Here is a 19,246-nt window from a genome sequence, read left to right on the forward strand (position 1 = left end):
GGTCTTTAGATATTGTATTTTCTTTTTAATTATCATTTTCTTTTTAATTATCAAATTTTATGAATGTTGATAGCGTGTTCAATGGATAAAAAGTTTACTTATTATATATTATTAAAATTCATAATAATCTATTAGAATTATTTCTAATATAGATACAAATTATTTTGGGTGGATTGAAGATACTTTCTCAAAATTCATCCTACATCAAACACTTTGTAGTAAATTTAATCATGACTAGTTTATCTTTAATTTTGTATTTATTTTTTTATTTTTCCAACTTTATTTTATTCTACTATCATATCCTAAAAATAAAAAACATGTTTGTTTTAATATTGTTAAAAATTCAATCTTATTCTATTCAACTCAGAACACTTAACGATTATATTTCTCAATAAAAGTTTATAAATTAACAAAAACACTCTCACCCACGCAAGCAACAGTTGCCAGCAAGCAACTGTCGCCAACAACCGTCGTTGATGCCAGAACGACGTACGATTGGCCAGATCTGGTCGATCTTTCACCAATCTGTCCGTTTCCAACCAAATCTTTCATGGATCTGGCAGAAAACGATCAGATCTACGACAAAAAATATGGTCGTTGTCGTTGACCACACATTCTAAATAAACTTCAACCAAGTCAATGAAGTTCAAAGATGAAATAATGATGCTCAAAACAAATTAATTTTTGTAATATTTCTTTAACTTTTTAATGAAAAATTATGTAGTGGTATAATAATAAAGTTCAAAGATGATAAGTATCATACCCAACTATGATGATGTTATTTGAGCTTGAGAATCTGCAGTCACAATTCGTAAATTCAGCTTTATAAAGTAGGATGTATATCTAAAGTCAGTATAAAAGATTGTGATTGATACCTTCTAAGTAAGAGAATCTGAAGTAAAATTTCACACTCAGAATAAAGTGTAATTGAGATCTTCGATCAGATCCTTACAAACTTTAAATTCATAAAGACGTTAGCAAGTAAATAATAATAGAGAAGAAGTTAATTAAACTAGCTAAAATCAAAAGAGAAGCTGAAGTTGAAACATCATACTGATTGGTGTTCTCCTACAAATGAAACTCCTCTGGTATCCGGAAATCTTTGCACATTAAGTTGAGGAAGATGAGAGAGATAATGTAATTTGAAATGCGTGTGAAAACTTTATGCTTTTGTAAATCCTTGCACATAAAACTGAGTTGAGGAAGATGAGAGAGATAATGTAATTTGAAATGCGCGTGAAAACTTAAAAGACTGATATGCTTTTATCATTAGACGATATGATTCAAAGATAACTGAGTAAAATTGCTTTGGACGAAATTATGGTGCAGACGTAGTGGGACAGTAATGATTTTCTTTTTGACAGAAGAAAAAGAAGAAGACAAACAACTTTATAATTTCAATGACCCACCACGTTTGCCATTACCTTGCTGAATTAAAGAGACCACAAATTTCAGGAGCTGCCAAGAAACTACAGCAGTACTTTATATTGTAAGTGTTCAATGTGCATAAGGGTCAAGGTCTTGAGATATTGTATTTTCTTTTTAATTATCAAATTTTATGAATGTTGATAGCGTGTTTAATGGATAAAAAGTTTACTTATTATATATTATTAAAATTCATAATAATCTATTAGAAATTTAGAATTATTTCATTTTTTCAATAACTAACATTATTTACTACATGACTAAAATTCATAATAATCTATTAGAATTATTTCTAATATAGATACAAATCATTTTTAAATGCTATAAATTAAGAAAGTAAATCTTTCTTTTTAAAAAAAATAAAGAATAAAAACTTAATTATTTTGGGTGGATTGAAGATACATTCTCAAAATTTATCGTTCATCAAATGTAGTAAATTTAAGCATAACTAGTTTATCTTTAATCTTGTATTTATTTTTTTATTTTTATCTTTTGCCGGAAAAGCTAACTAATTGATTGAAATAATATAAAGTGATCTACACATAAAACTGAGTTGAGGAAGATGTGAGAGAAAATGCAATTTGAAATGGGCGTGAAAACTTGAAATACTGATATGCTTTTTATGAATGGATGACCCACAATGTCTCCAAAAAGTAAAAAGAAGTTAATAAAATTAATGTTACATATAGAAATAATTAATATTTGATCTATCTAAAAAGTACTAGACCATTAAATCTAGTATGACTTGGTATAGTCTGCGGTTATACTGTAATAACAAAATTTTTATTGTTTCTTAATGTTATAAATAGTATTTAACATAATTTTATACTTACATATATCCTATAAATAAAAAGTTTGAAATTATTAGAGATTAGAATTAATAAAATGATTATATAAGTTAAGAAAATAAATCTCTCTTTTTTTCAAAAAAATGAAAAATAAAAACTCCAATTATTTTGGGTGGATTGAAGATACCTCTCAAATTCACCGTGCATCAAATAATCATGACTTTAATGGTGTGGATTGAGGATATCTGTAGAGCATCTTTGCTATTTCAATGTCAGTGAAGTTGTCAAGGGACACTGTTGTCTTTTCATATACAAGATATTTAGGAAACTGTGATAGAAATGACTCATAATAAGCTGTACACATACTTGACTTCTAGGCAATGTAGAGGAAGCTATCAAAATTATCAGAAATATTGTGTGGATGTAAGAATTCGGAGAACACCTTTCACTGTTTAATTGCTAATCAAATAGACAAGGGGTATTATGGTCATTTAATAGCCAAAATTATTTTTTTAGTCCAGGTTCCATCCCGAGTACCCACCTTCGGTTCCAAGCAGGTTCTATCCTGGGTACCCGTCTTCGGTTCCAAGAAAGTTCCATCTCAAGAACCCACCATTGGTTCCCATCCCAGGATCTGGTTTCGGTTCCGGTTCTACCTACTACCTATGCTTACCCCTATAATGTTGTCAAACCATAATTCAAAATGAAAAGTAAAATGATTCTTCTTATTATCTAATAACAACATCGAATAATAATACACCAACAACTCTTCTTCACAAACTTTCTCTCACAACCCTGACGTGGCAGTTCACAATTGGTTAACTTGTAATTAATTAGTGGGACCTATATAGGACTCATTGTGAACTGATTAATTGTGAGCTACCATGTCAGAATTGTGAGAAAAAGTTTATGAAAAATAATTGTTGGTGTAGTATTATTATAACGACATCTCATATTGTTTTTATCTTTACCTTTTTAATTTCTAATTAAAGTTCTTAATTATTATTTGGTACAAGTTTTAAGTTTAATTCAATATTCTGAACATATTAAAAACAAAAGACAATATTAGTTTATATTTAGTGCAGTATTGTCTCATTAAATGCACTGAAGCATTAAATCCGAGTTAAATTGTAAATTTATATTAACGTGTGATAAATCTTTTCAATGATGTGAGTTTATTTGAATGATAAAAGCAGATAATAAAGACTGATCTGCTTTTATTCAAAGATGGACGAAATTAGGGTGGGGACAGCAATGAATTTCTTTCTGACAGAAGAAAAAGAAGAAGACAAACAAATTTATAATTTCAATGACCCACCATGTTTGCCATTTCCTTGCTGAATTAAAAAGACGATAGAATTCAGGAGCTGCCAAGAAACCAGTGCTCTCAATAATTTGAAGTGTTCAATGTGCAAAAAGGTCAAGGTCTTCAGATATTGTATTTTCTTTTTAATTATCAAATTTTATAAACGTTGATAGCGTGTTCAATGGATAAAAAGTTTACTTATTATATATTATTAAAATTCATAATCTATTAGAATTATTTCCTTTTTTTAATAACTAACTGCAGTAGATTATTTACTATATAATATTCAACATTATTAATTCTCATAAACAATTTTAAAATTTTAATTTCTCAATACTTAGTCTTCTTAGTCAAGAACAAAAATAATCAGAATATGTTGTCTTTTAAAAATGCTAGACTATTTAGTCTATTGTTATTTAACATGGTCTAGTACATTTTAATTAAACTATTAAATACTATACTATTAAATCTAATTTGAGTTGGTATACTCTAACGTTATATGTTAATAAACAAAATTTTTATTGTTTCTTAATTTTATAGTTACATATATCCTGTAAATAAAAGTTTGACATTATAGAAATTAGAATTAATAAAATAATTATATAAGCACAAATCATTTTTGAATGCCATAAGTTAAGAAAGTAAACCTCTCTTTTAAAAAAAAATGAAAAAAAAAAAAACTCAATTATTTTGGGTGGATTGAAGATACTTTCTCAAAATTCATCCTACATCAAACACGTTGCAGTAAATTTAATCACAACTAGTTGATATTTTGCTAGTCTTTAATCTTCTTTTTATTATTATTATTTTTTTTTGTTAGAAAAGCTAACTAATTGATCGAAATAATTTAAAGTGATCTTGCAAAGTCCAATTTTTTTTATTATAAATTTTTTTATTTCAATTGCAAGTGGAATTACTGACCCACCATGTCTGCCTCAAGTTTAAATCCCATGAATAATTTAACACGACGTTGCACAATACGAGGTCTTTTTCTTTCCTTTAGCAAGTGGGATGACCCTGTCTTTTCTATCACCAAGTTTTCGTTCACTTTAGACCAACTATGAGAGCAAGAACAATTAGGGGTTATTTCAAAATTAATACACCTTTGGTAGGAATTGAACCTCCCAATCAAGGGATGAATTAATAATTTTTTTTTTTTCTGTTGTTAAACTTACTTAAAAAGAAAACATTAAGTTTACCCTAATAACAATTTATCTATTTATGCTCTATGAATGTTCCTAAGGTAAATTAAATCATTCATTTAATTAAATGATTGTTAAGGTAATTTTTTTTGTAATTTACAAAATTTTGCATTTAAATAATATGTTTGTGACATAATTTGAATTTCATAAGCTAACCTCAACTTATATACAAGGAAATAAAGCAAGAGATATGACACTCCGTTACAGTTGTCTATGACCTTTCTCTAACGTATAAAGCTCGACAAGGAAATTACATTGAAATTAAGTCGAAATCAATTAGATTATAATATTCATCATTGTATAATAAAACAATAAGTAATCAATAGAAAAATTATTTAATTACTATAATATTTATGAAAATATGAGACATTAATTATTATAAGAAGCCATTGAATTTAAAGAAACATAACTGAAAACCCTTAAAATGTGAAAAAAGGAAAACTGAAAATAATTCAAAATTAAGTATAAAAATTAAAAAGAGAAAGTGAAAGTGAAAATAATTAAAAATTAAAAGCCTTTATTAAGTGATTATAAAACTAAAAAAAATTGTTGATAATTTTGAAAACTTTGATTAAAATTAATATCAAATAGATAGGTTACTGAAAAAATGGTTTATAAGAGATAAATTTGAGTATAAATAATAATTAAACTAATATAAAAGTCATAAAATAACATTTTAATTAATAAAAATCTTTAATCATGACTCGAAGAAATTGCACAAGACTTGTTCAAGAAATTATAAAAAGAAAACGACAAAGATTCGGCTATTATAAAAGACGTGAGATGAGATGATAGAGAAAGGAAAGAATAGCTAGTTAAATCACTTGGGTCTGCCTGACAAGGAAAGGAAGGCACAAAAGATTCCTTTGGGATCGGAGCGTAGAAAAGCGCGTGGGATTAAAAATGTTTTATAGGATTTCTTTTTCAAAACCAAATATGACCCACGTGAATGTGTAGAGTGACAGCTGAACAAGCCACTCACATGACACGCTTACCACTACTTCACCGCCTTTTCATTTTTTTTCATACTCTCTAATCGCTCTACGCGTTATTATTATTTTTATAAGAGTAATTGGTTTAGTATTTTAGATAGGATTTTAGGGATAGTATTGGGTTGTTGGATAGGGGAGTATTATGAGATAAATTTTAAAAATTTATGAAAAAACCCTTAGGTTTACTAATTTAATTAAAGACCCTAATATATAAAATGACAAAAACATCCCCACCACCTGCAATGCCAGATTCCGGCCACCACTGTCAGAATCTGGCTAGAAAATTTTGTTACGGTACAGACCGGTTGGATCTGTGCCTTAACATGTCGTTATGGCCTTTTCCGACTAGATCCACCACGGATCTGGCCGGAAAAGGCTAGATCTATGGTCTGTTATGGCCGTCGACTTTCGGAAAAGGTCAAACGATGACCATCTTTGACCGTCAGCGACGGCCAAAGATGTGGCTGTCGTTTTCGGTCAACGACGGCCATTTCTTTGGCCATTGCTGACGGCCAGATCTGGCCTTTTCCCACGAATCTGGCCGGAAAAGGCCAGATTGGTGAACTTCCGGCCATTTCTGGTCGGAAGTTAGGCCGTTGTACAGATTCCGACTATCACCGACGGTGGTTATCAGAATCTGACAAGTTGGGTTGATAGGGGTATTTTTGTTAATTTTTAAACTTTTTTAGGGGGTATTTAGTGAAATTAATAACCTTATGGGGTCTAAAAGTAATTAAAAAATAGAGTAATATTTCTGGAAGAATGTGCCAAACATTATTTGGAGAATAAGATCCAGAATATGGATAAAAATACTAAGCCAAACATGCCCATGCTTATTCATGTATCTTATTAACTATTTTATTATCCTTTGTAAATATAACGCATAGTATGGGTACCATACGTATAGTACTGATACTATATGTAATTTTAACAAAGGTAATAAAGTGATTAGTAAACTCGTGAGTAAGCATAACATTATTGTTTTTAGAATTGGATTTGGAAACTTTTGTCTTGGAAGGAAGTTAAACGATATTCCAAGGGTATCTTTGTAATTGTAGGACATGACGTGGTAACCATGGTATTGCATATATGGGACCATAGTTTATAAAAAGAATAATACTTTGGGTACTAACGAATGGGTACTAATCTGTGTACTAACTAAAGCATAGTACGGGTACTATACGCATAGTACGGGTACTATGCTTTAGTTAGTGCACAGATTAGTACCCATCCGTTAGTACCCATAGCATCACTCTTATAAAAATCATAAAGCATACAAAAGGTCATACATATTCACGTGTTTTTGCTGCTTTTTTATTTTATTTTTATCTGAACTCTCTCATTGTATTAGTAGCATTCAATAAAACTATGCTTACTCACAATCTTATTAACCATCTTATTATCCTGATAACGACATAGTACGGGTACTATGCGTATGGTACCTGTACTATGCCGTTATATTTTTTAGTAAGATTGTAAGTAAGCATAGTATTACTCTTGAAGAAAGTGTTATGAATATGAATTAGAGGAAGTGTTATTAATATGAATTAGATTGTTTAAAGCACAATTAAGCAGCTTTTGATACTGGTTTTGTCTCCTTCTGCCTCAAATAGAGCTGGGCAAGGGACCGGTCCCTTGCGGGCCCAGGCCTGGGCCCATTTGGGACTGGTCCCAGGCCCATGAGAAAAACCAGGACTCGGACCAGGCCTTAGGCCTGGTCGGGACTAGTCCCATGGGCCCAGGACCGGTCCAATGGACCTTGGACAATTTCATTTTCTCTCCTCAATTTTTTTTTTTATTTTGGGGGCAAAAAAAATTTTATAGGGGGTTTTTAGTATTTTTTTAGGGGTAAAATCTATAAATTTTTTAGACCTGGAAGATTTTTTTTTAAATAAATTTTGTAAAATTTTATTTTAGCCCTCGTAATTTATATCTATTTAATTAACAGGGGGTTTTATGTAATTTGATAGAATACTACATTGAAAAAATACAAATTTTTTTGGGCTCAGATTGAGACCGATCCCAAGCTCGGGCCTTGGAGGAGGGCTTAGTAGAGGACACAGACCTTCTTCCTTAGGCCTGGTCCTATTTTAGGATCAGGCCTCCTAGATTCTGTCCTTGAGAGGATCGGACCTAGGACCAGATTTTAGAATTGGGCTTTTGGACCCGGTCCCAAATACCCAGCTCTAGCCTCAAATTAAAAATGAAAATGTCTGGTCAAATCCCTCCCTTTCAAGTATCCTTGACCCATTTATTATTATTATTAATTATTTTTCCATCTCTTCATCATTTCTTCTTTGAAGTTTGGGTTTTTCTGCTTCTCTGTGTGACCCTTTTTCGCAGTCTGCTTCCATTAATTTAGATTTTAGAAGCTAATTTGACAACATGGTGATCACTTACTGTACACCTCTACACAGCCTTGCTTTAACTCAGCCAATAGTTTTTTGCCATGCCTTTAAAGTAATGTGAGTCGATGATGTGGCGAGTGGGTATTGGCGAAGTTGGGATAGTTGTGGTCAGCTTGTGTACAGAGAGTCAGAATTTGTTTAATGTTTATTAACTCACGCACTCTTTGACTTTGAATGCGATTCTCTATGCGATGCGTGGGAAAATAGTAATGTTAGTACTTAGCACAGGTCTCTGCCAATGAGGCATTCAGTTCCTTCAATATTTCACACCCCGTCTCACATCCAGGCGCGTGTCTCACGGTTGATCCGCATGATTCCTCACCCTCCCTTTCTCTTTTTCCGTCTTTTCTTTATTTTTTTCTTCGCTCCGTAGCTTCTTTTTCTTTATGTTTTTTCTTAGCTTCGTAGCTTCTTTGTATAAGCCTTTCTCTTCTCCGTTTTTTCTTTATTTTTCTCTTCACATCCAGGCGCGTGTCTTCATAGGTTTACTGTTGATATATGTTATTAAATTGATGAGAAATTTAGTTGTTGTGAACTTTTGTGGTGAATTTAATTGAATTTGGAGTTATTAATTGTAGAGGTGTAACTGTAAAATAATAAAGGCTCAGGTTCATTATTCTCATGGTTTTTAGAATAATATTTTAAAAAAAGTTAAATTGAGTGGGTATTACGATGTAAGATTTAAAAATTAACAAAAACATTCCCTATGTTTGTTTATTTACTAAATATCCCTATAATAAAATATTAAGAGTTAATAAAAACACCTTTAACCCACCCATTAAATACGGACAGTCGGCCACCACCGCCGGAGGGTGGCCGGAGTGTTTTTGCAATTTCTAAAAAAAATATTTAGGGGTGTTTAGTTAAATTAACAAATTTAGGAGATTTAAAAGAAATTAAAAAATATAGAATAATATTTTGAGAATAATGACATTTTACTGTTTAACCTTTTTAGAAATACTAATAATAGTATTCCCAAAAGCCAATCATACGGAGCCAAAACTACAAAAATTGTGGGGTTGTCATTGCAAGAACTGAAAATTGGAATAAAAAATACGGGTCCATCCATACCTGCATAACGGAGGGTGCAAATCCAATATTTTGGACCCGTTTAGATCGACCCGTTTTGCACTCGTACTTGTTTGGATCTTACCCATACCCAACCTACCCCCCATTTTGCCAAGTCTACTCATGAGGCATAAGTTATCATACTATAATATAATTTTATAATTAATTAAATTTTAATCATTTAATTAAGTAATGTATTAATATTTATCAATTTATTATATATAATTAATTAATTAGGGATTTACTATATAGAACTTGATAATTGAAGTAAATAACTAAATATTATTCAATTAAATATAATATTTTATTCAAAAATAATTCTTTTAATAACATTAAAACACTTTTAATTGAATTATAATTCAAATTATACAATTAATTAATCTAATCTATTTTAATTCTCTTAAGTTTTGATCACATGCCCTCAAAACTTTAATATTATAATATATTTTTTTAATAGAGAAATAAAATATAATTACTAATAATTAAATTATTTCTGAAAAAGTTTCATACACAATTAGTAGGTGGTTTTGATTTTTGTATTTCAATAAATCAACGACTAATCATTTATCTTTGATACTCGTTCAGCTTTGATTCATTCTGAATTACTTGTGAATAGACAAAAATAATTTATATAATACCATAATTACTAAAGTAAAAATGATGTCTTTGAATTTTCCATAAGTTAAATTAACATTAATTATGAATTTGTGACAAAAAAATAAAATAAAATATTAATATTAATATGTTTTATGAATCTTTAATTAAACACTTACCATAACTCATAAGACATGAGTTGTCATACTATAATGTAATTCTATAATTAATTAAATTTATAATCATTTAATTAAATAATAAGTAATGTATTAATGTAGTAATGTTTATCACTTTATCATGTATAATTAATTAATTTCTAATTTACTATAGATATAATTAGAAGTTAGAACTTGATAATTGAAGTAAATAACTAAATATTATTCAATCAAATATACTATTTTATTCAAAAATAATTATTTTGAACATTAAAACACTTTTAATTGGATCATAATTTTAATTATATACTTAATTAACCAAAACTTTAATATTATAATATATTTTAAAATATATATATAATATTTATTATTTAATTACACCAATCAAGTGGGGCCCTCAACAGTCCACACACGTGTCTTAATCTTATTTTAATTTTTTTTATGTAAAATTATGATAAACCCCCAATTCTTTACTGATATTTTTTTAGTCCAAGTTCCATCCTGGGTACCCGCCCTCACTTCCAAGCAGGTTCCCTCTCGGGCACCCGCCCTTGGTTCCAAGCAGGTTCCATCCCAAGTACCCACCATCAGTTCCAAGCAGGTTTCATCTCAGGTACCTGCCACCGGTTCCCATCTCAGGTTCCAGTTCTGGTTCTACTTGCTACCTATGCAGCCATTCTCACCTCTATAGTTGTCGAACCATAACTCAAAATGAAAAGTAAAATGATTCTTGTTATCTAATAATGACATCTCATATTATTTTTATCTTTAACAAATCCACCAATCACCGTTAATATTACCTTTTAAAAAGTATGTTGAACAATTGTTAATTGCAATAAACAAGTTGTCAAACTATATCTTAAATGAAAATAAAAAACGGTTCTTACTAATCAAACACATTAAGTACTTAAGAAATATAAAATTACATGAAAATGACATTGGATATTATTATTATCTTTAAGAAATCCATTGATCTATTACAATTTACTTTCGCGTTGTCCAAAGAGTTTTTTTACATTCTTGAATTGATGTACTATTAACAACTTAATAAACATAATATTGTATTTGTGGATTAATATAATTAGCATTTATCATTAATATAATGTTGTTTGCGAAGTGTTTCAAATATAAGTAATAAACATACTCACGCGACGCGAGCTTTACACCTAGTTTAAAAAATTACTTGAATAAGAAAGGGAAAAAAAATTATTAATGTAGCTATTTTCGTGGTAAAAAACTTGAAATTGAAGTTTCTAATGCAAGCCCAAACCAATTTTTGTGCTAGCCCATTCGTGCTTGGGCTTGAGCTTGGCACGACCCATTCATGTTGTGCCTCGAATTACAGAATTGTGGCAGTGCCAACCCATCACAATTTATTATTCCGGTTGGGCTGGCCTAGTATAAACAGCAATTTGGGCCTAGAAAAAAATATTAATCAAATTAGTAATAATTTTAGTTGTTAAATAATACTGGACAGAGTACTAACACATGGCGATCACTTCCTAGAATTGTTCTCAAAGGCCTTTAATAGCCTAAAGTCAATTTGCACCCTAACCCAACAAAAGGGAAAATTCTGGGTTATTTTCTTCCCCTCCAAACCATTCTGAGAAAACGCTAAATTTTACTCTGATCTTCGACTCCATCTCAGACAATTTATTCTCTTCCACATTGCAATTAATTACCCCAAATTGCATCGTGACAACTATCGATTTTGGAGATCTCTGATTTTATTTGTTGTCGGCTCAGAGCTTGAAGATCACATCACTGGTTTGAGGATTTTCCACTGGTGCAATGATGAAGAAGGTCGATCCTAAATATTCGTTATGGAAGAGAATCGACAAATGTCTAGTGAGTTGACTTTCTGCTTCTATCTCTGAATCGATATTTAGGCTAGTTTCTAAATGTCAATTAGCTTCTAAAATTTGGCTTACACTTGAAGAAGAATTTGTTTCGGAGACTAAAGCTAAAACTCTACGTATTAGGAGCTTATTACAATCTACTAGGAAAGAAAACCTAACCAGGAGTGAATACATGCTAAAAATGAAACAATATGTTGATGATGTACTACCTGCTAGTGGTTGTGTGATAACTGATGAGGATTTTTTGAATTACATACTGGATTTGTCCTGAGTTCGTTGTTGTGGTAGTTAACATTACTTCTAGATTTGGAAGTCTATCATTTGCAGAAGGCACAATATTTGTTACAAAAGTATGAGTTACAATTAGAAAAGAATAATGCTTTGCTATCAGTTGCTATTAGTTTAGACTTCAATGGAGATTTGGCGAATTTGGTTAGTTTAGCAGTAAATGTCAATTATAAGTTTGGTTAGAATAAGAACCAGAAATCAAAAGATAATGTTGTTAATCATCAAGGTGCCACTGATGCGGACTATAGTCCTCAACAAACTCCCAATTTCAATACTTTAATCCTACCTCTCTCTTACCTCCTGTAGCTCAGCGTGTGAATTTTGTTCCTCAATATTCTCAGCACTTTCAGTCTAATCAGTTTTCAGGAGGAGGAAGAGATCATGGTAGAGGTTCTAATAGAAACAAGCCTATTTACCATGTGGTAAGTCAAGCCATACTGCAATTCTCCTCAAACTAATATGGCTGTTCAAGCATGCAATGTCTCACCAGCTATGATTTCACATCAAGTTTCTCCAGCTCAAGGTTATAATTCCTCAATTCAAGCCTCTTTGTCTACTCACAATGTTTCTAATGGTTATGCAACAACTACTTCAGCTACAGTCAGAGAACCAGTTTGGTACATTAAGTCAAGAGCCATTGATCATGTCATAACAGATTTAAGTCAGTTGTTTGTTAATGCAAGTTACACTAGCCAGGATCAAACTCAAGTGGGGAATTGTGAGCGTCTGAACATTTCTCATACGGGTTTTACAACTTTGCCAAGTGCTTTGAATTCTATGTTCTTTTATATTAAAATGTTCTCTGTGTTCCTCATATTTCTAAAAATTTGATAAGGATTTCAAAATTTACAAAGGATAATAATTTTGTGGTTGAATTCCTTGCTGCTCATTATATGATCAAGGACAAAGTCACCAAGATAGTGTTGTTACAAGGGGAGCTTAAAGTTGGTTTGCACCAACTAAAGATTCCCTCTATCTCCTCCTCTTGTTCCAGCTTCTACTATCCATACTCAGGCTCACTTCAGTCTTCTCTTTCCTCTGATGCTTGCTGTTTGCAGAATGTGCCATCTAATGATTTTTCTAAACATTCTTGCCCAACTGTTTTCAATGTTGCTACATGTAAAAATTCTGATGTTTCTCATAATATGTTAAAATGCAAAGCTTCTTTCAGAAATGAGAATTTAGAGTCAAAGTGTAAAACTGTGTTCAATACAGCTCCATGTACGTCATCTGCACTTAATTGTTCTATCAATAAAAATTATGTTTTTAGCCGTCAAGCTTTGTGTACTGACAAGTAAAAAGCAATGCTATGACATAAGAGACTTGGACCCCCCAATGAACAAGTTTTGAGCACTGTGTTTGCACAATTAAATGTATAAAAAAACCTTGTTAAGTCTTTGCCATTTTGCTTAGCATGTCAATTTGGTAGATTGCACAATCTATTTCTCCATATTCTTCTAGCAAGGATAATAATTGTGTAGTTGAATTCCTTGCTGATCATTATATGATCAAGGACAAAGTCACCAAGATAGTGTTGTTACAAGGGAGCTTAAAGTTGTTTTCCTGAGTTCGTTGTTGTGGTAGTTAACATTACTTCTAGCTTTGGAAGAATATCATTGCAAAAGGCACAATATTTGTTAGTATGAGTTACAATTAGAAAAGAATAATGCTTTGCTATCAGCTGCTATTAGTTTAGACTTCAATGAAGATTCGGTGAATTTGGTTAGTTTAGCAGTATATGTCAATTATAAGTTTGGTTAGAATAAGAACCAGAAATCAAATGATAATGTTGTTAATCATCAAGGTGCCACAGATGCGGACTATAGTCCTAGTTTTGGTCATAAAGGTGTTAGTGTTGCTGGCTATAATCCTGTTCCATAGTACTTAGTACCTCAGCAAACTCCCAATTTCAATACTTTAATCCTACCTCTCACTTAGCTCTTTTAGCTCAGCATGTGAATTTTGTTCCTCAATATTCTAAGCAATTTCAGTCTAATCAATTTTCAGGAGGAGGAAGAGATTATGGTAGAGGTTCTAATTATAGAAACAAGCCTATTTACCATGTGGTAAGTCAAGCCATACTGCAGTTCTCCTCAACCTAATATGGCTGTTCAAGCATGCAATGTCTCACAAGCTATGATTTCACATCAAGTTTCTCCAATTCAAGGTTATAATTCCTCAATTCAAGTCTCTTTGTCTACTCACAATGTTTCTAATAATTATGCAACAACTGCTTCAGCTACAGTCAGAGAACCAGTTTGGTACATCAAGTCAAGAGCCACTGATCGTGTCACAACAGATTTGAGTCAGTTGTTTGTAAATGCAAGCTACACTGGCCAGGATCAAACTCAAGTTGGGAATTGTGAGCGTTTGAACATTTCTCATACAGGTTTTACTTCTTTACCAAGTGCTTTGAAATCTATGTTCTTTTATCTTAAAAATGTTCTTGGTGTTCCTCATATTTCTAAAAATTTGCTAAGAATTTCAAAATTTACAAAGGATAATAATTGTGTAGTTGAATTCCTTGCTGATCATTATATGATCAAGGACAAAGTCACCAAGATAGTGTTGTTACAAGGGGAGCTTAAAGTTGGTTTGTACCAACTAAAGATTCCCTCTATCTCCTCCTCTTGTTCCAGCTTCTACTATCCATACTAAGGCTAACTTCAGTCTTCTCTTTCCTCTGATGCTTGCTGTTTGCAGTGTCATCTACTGATTTTTTTAAATATTCTTGCTCAACTGTTTTAAATGTTGCTACATATGAAAATTCTGATGTTTCTCTTAATACTTAAGAATGTAATGCTTCTCTTAGGAGTGAGAATTTAGGGTCAAAGTGTAAAACTGTGTTCAATACAGCTCCATGTATGTCATCTGTACTTAATTGTTCTATCAATAAACTTTATGTTGTTAGCCGTCAAGCTTTTAACTTGAAAACTTATGTTTTTAGCCGTCAAGCTTTGTGTACTGACAAGTTAAAAGCAATGCTATGACATAAGAGACTTGGACCCCACAATGAACAAGTTTTGAGCACTGTGTTTGCACAATTAAATGCATAATAAACCTTGTTAAGTCTTTGCCATTTTGCTTAGCATGTCAATTTGGTAATTGCACAATCTATTTTTCCATATCTTCTAGTGGACTTCCAAGCCTCTATAATTTATTTTAACCTTTGAGGCCCCTCTCCACAACTGAAGTTGTTGCTGTTAGTATACTGAAGTGAAGTTTTTTTTTTTTTTTTTTTTTTTTTTTTTTTTTTTTTTTTTTTTTTTTTTTTTTTTTTGGTTTCTGGTTGTTATATAGTTAAATTGAAAGTGAAAGTTGTTGATAATTTGCTATTGTTGATGTTGGCATACTGAAGCAGAATTGAGCTGTTGATAAACTGAAGCTGATACTGTTTGGTTTACTGAAGTGAAGTTCCTTTTAAGCTGTTGCTGATGGTTTACTGAAGTGAAGTTCCTTTCATTGAGTTTGTGTAGTAGATAAGGTGGAGCTGTTGATAAACTGAAGTTGGTACTGTTGGTTTAGTGAAGTGAAGTTCCTATCTTGAGTTTGTGTAGTAGTTGAGGATTAACAGTTCAGATTGACACACTGAAGAAGATGTGATTTGATACTTTATATGCTGTCGCTTTTTACTAGTGTTTTAATTAGTTAGCCTAAGTCAAATTCTTCTCTTTACTTTAGTCTTGAACTTACTCTACTGTACACATATAAAACAGAGGTGTAGTGGCCAGCTGTAATCAATCAAGAAATCAAAGAAATAGCTTTGCAATATTCTTGAATTCTCTCTCAATTTTTCGATTGTTCCAAAACCTCACGGATCACACAATCTATTTTTTCATATTCTTCTAGTGGAGCTTCCAAGCCTCTTGAACTAATTCATTCTAACCTATGAGGCCCCTCTCCACAAGTGTCCATTGAAGGTTATAAATACTATATGCATTTCATAGATGACTTTAGCAGACTCACTTGGCTTTTCCCTCCAAAAATAAAGCTAAAACAAAGTCTGTGTTTGTTCAATTTCATAAGTTAGTGGAAACACAATTTGAAACCAAATTGAAGTGCCTTCAAACTGATGGTGGTGGGGAGTTTCATAAGAGAAATCATAGGCATATTGTAAAATAGGGTCTAACAAGCTTCCATGCCATTATCTTACTGGAATTTAACTTTTCAAACTATTGTATTCTTAATAAATAGGGTACCTTTTTTTTGTGATAACCAATATCTCATCGTTTCAAACACTTTTTAACATTGTTTCCAACTATAAACTTTTAAAAACATTTGGTTGTGCTTGTTACCCTTTCCTCAGGCCTTATAGTGCACATAAATTTAATTTTCATACTTCTAAATGTGTATTTGTAGGTTATAGTTCTGTTTATAAGGGTTGCAAGTGCTTAAATGCAAATGGCAAAGTGTAAAGTTTGATGAGCCTGAAGGTTTCACGTACTCCATTTAGCTAGGTTATGTGTGCAAACTAAATAAAGCTTTATATGGGTTGAGACAATCCCTTGGGCTTGGTTTGATAAACTGAAAACAGCCTTTTTAATGGAGTTTTGTGAATTCAGTAGCTTATTTTAGCTTGTTTATCTACAATTCTAAGAGTGAACTTGCTACTGTAGATAGTGAGGAGTTTTGACACACTTGCCTTATATAGAAGCACAGTAGGTGCTCTTCAATACTTAACCTTAACCAAGCCTGACATTGCTTTCTTAGTAATAAACTAATACCGACACTAGCTATAACGTTATCGAATCAATAACTTGATAGTTTATGACATTTGATTAATTAATTTTTTGTAATATTTGGAATCACAGTGTATTTACAAACATTGGTTATAAGGGAAAAAGGTCCAGTTTTCATGACAGCATCTAGACCATGGGCAACAGTAATTGTAGCTGGTATGGGACTCCTCATTTAGGAGAAGAACTCTACTTGGGAAGTTATGCATTTTTATTTTACTTCTATGGTATATTATGACTGGATCCACTATTGATCCAAATTTTTACACATTCACATATATATTATTTATATGATCAAATTCTAATCCTCTTCTAATATGAATTTTTACGGATCTTACAATCTCTATGTGTTAATGAGATATATATATTAGCTAATATAATCAGATTAATAAATGACAGAATCCTGATTTCTAACCACTCCTAAATGATTGAGTGGTCTGATAACGACTCTTGAGTATATTATTTAAGAGGTTTTAAGTTTGAGTTCAGTTGTAACTTTAGAGTGACACAACAAAAAAGTATCCTGGTTTCTTATATTGGTTTCTCATTTTAGCCGCTCACTTCGTATATATAATTTCATTATTAAATAAACTTCTTCAAGATTCTATTTATCAAACCTCAAAAGAAGAAAATTAAAAAAAAAAAAAAAAAAAAAAAAGAGGCAAAGATATAAAATGCATTACTCAAATTCTTAAACATTATGCATTGTGCTTCACCTTGCATATTTCTTCTGCACATTCGTTATTCATGACTTTGGTTAAAATTTGTATAATTTTCCCTCTATCTTCACATTTCTCTTGCAGGCTAACAACTCTATCAAAATTCACATCAATTACTTCAATCATTTCAACATTTTGCAAATATTCCAATGCTTGTTTTGAAACTGCATTCAGAGTCTCCTTCTCCATGACCCTTCGAAATGGCTCCTAACTTTATTTCTACGATCAAATATTTCAACAGAACCTCGATATTGTTTTGCATCGTCAGGTCCTTTGCTTTCAATCGAAAACGTTGGAGGAGCAATATTAAGCTGCTGCAATGAATCTCTTAAAATCTGTTTGAATGGAATTTCTACTCTTATTTTCTCCATATTGCTGCAAATAACAATAATATTTTGATACTAATATTCTTATATTTATATATAAAAAAGATCATGGACTATTCATTTCCATAATTATTGCCAAACTCATCAACTTCTAAAGGTTGGATTATCATGGATCAATGGTTCAAAAATTCATCTAAGTTAATCTATTTAATATGTATATATCTTTTAGAATTTGAGGGAAACTCTTAGTTTTCTTCAAGACAATTAATGTCAATTTTAAACATTAATTTAGTAATTTCTAGAAGATAATATATTGAATTAACCAAAGGTCTTAGGTATTTTCAAGTTTAAACATTTATTTTTTAAATTAATTAACTAATTTATTTTTCTGATTTTTCAGTATTGTGGGATCAGTATTGATTGTTCCAATGAACTAGTAAAATCTGTGTCTCTTCGAACCCTTTTGTGTCCTTGAATCTTCTTCCATGGTTGAGAAATGAAGGGTAGTCACCATCAAATTCAGCTAGGAACTGGATTGACATAACTAGTGAACTCAAATTCAGCATCAAACTCTTCAAATTCTCTGCCTCCCTGATCATGTCTAACCGGAAGGCTTAACAGAAGGCCAAGAAACGCCGCACTAGAAGAGAAGAAGAAATAAGAAGGAACACCAAGTTCATTTCCGTCATCTATTATTGATGTGCAAAAGAAATCAACGACAAATCCAGCAAGTGGGGCTGAGTTAGAGTTCGAAAGAACATTCTTGACAATGGCTTCTTTAACACAAGCTTTATGACTTGTCATAAATTTTGCAACAGATTTATGAGCCCGTGGTAGAAAGGAGAGAAGTCTGGAGGAAGAGGAAGACTGATAAATCTTATTGAAGAATTAAGACTCTGCAAGTGGTTTGATGTATGCAGCTAAAAGAGAGCTGCCAACAGGAGAATCCATGAGAAGAACAGTGACTTAGAAACGATCATCTCTATGTAACAAACGCTTTGCAAACTCGATATTGGAAACCAGGTGGCCTACTCCTGGTGCAGGGATGCCAGCAAATTCAGCTTTCTTCATTGTTGGTGGTGGTATGATTAGTGAAACTGAAAGAGAGAAAGTAGAAGAATACTTTTTCTTTTTTTTGGCTTTATTGTTAGGGGGCTCTGTCTCACCCCGGGGAAGAAGAAGGGGTGGGTGGGGCTTGGCTTGGTGTTGCTTGGACGCTTCAAATGTTGCGGATAGTGAGCTGCTTGGAGGGGGGAAAAGAATCAAGATTATATCCTTATCCCTGTTTTGCTTGAATGAAATACGTTGTTGTGATTTGAAGTCACATACTTATGATGCGAGTTGAAATCAACTGAACATAAACCTATGAGAAATCTTAAA

The 19,246-nt window shown here is 31.7% G+C and overlaps 1 protein-coding gene and 1 long non-coding RNA gene across 6 annotated transcripts; one reads left to right on the plus strand and one right to left on the minus strand.

The window, feature by feature from the left end:
* Nucleotides 1-650: 650 nt before the first annotated feature.
* Nucleotides 651-1,326, minus strand: LOC116112047. The gene is made up of 3 exons (XR_004125165.1): nucleotides 1,055-1,326; nucleotides 876-955; nucleotides 651-796 (listed from the first exon to the last, which is right to left on the minus strand). It is a non-coding gene; the product is annotated as an uncharacterized LOC116112047 (long non-coding RNA).
* Nucleotides 1,327-11,439: 10,113 nt separating this feature from the next.
* LOC116112044 lies at nucleotides 11,440-15,898 on the plus strand. 5 transcript variants are annotated; one of them, XM_031398224.1, is made up of 3 exons: nucleotides 11,440-11,786; nucleotides 12,392-12,608; nucleotides 14,325-14,759. In XM_031398224.1, the coding sequence occupies exons 2-3, from the start codon at nucleotides 12,545-12,547 to the stop codon at nucleotides 14,741-14,743; spliced, it is 483 nt and encodes a 160-aa protein (XP_031254084.1). In that variant the 5' UTR covers nucleotides 11,440-11,786; nucleotides 12,392-12,544; the 3' UTR covers nucleotides 14,744-14,759. The 5 variants fall into 5 exon arrangements, with proteins under 5 accessions (XP_031254084.1, XP_031254085.1, XP_031254086.1 ...); XM_031398225.1 differs by having other exon boundaries at nucleotides 12,445-12,608; XM_031398227.1 differs by lacking the exon at nucleotides 11,440-11,786 and adding an exon at nucleotides 15,447-15,898 and having other exon boundaries at nucleotides 11,797-12,608; nucleotides 14,325-14,474.
* The last annotated feature ends 3,348 nt before the right edge of the window (nucleotides 15,899-19,246 follow it).

Source organism: Pistacia vera, unplaced genomic scaffold (genome assembly GCF_008641045.1).
Source record: "Pistacia vera cultivar Batoury unplaced genomic scaffold, PisVer_v2 Contig656, whole genome shotgun sequence".
Taxonomy (NCBI): domain Eukaryota; kingdom Viridiplantae; phylum Streptophyta; class Magnoliopsida; order Sapindales; family Anacardiaceae; genus Pistacia; species Pistacia vera.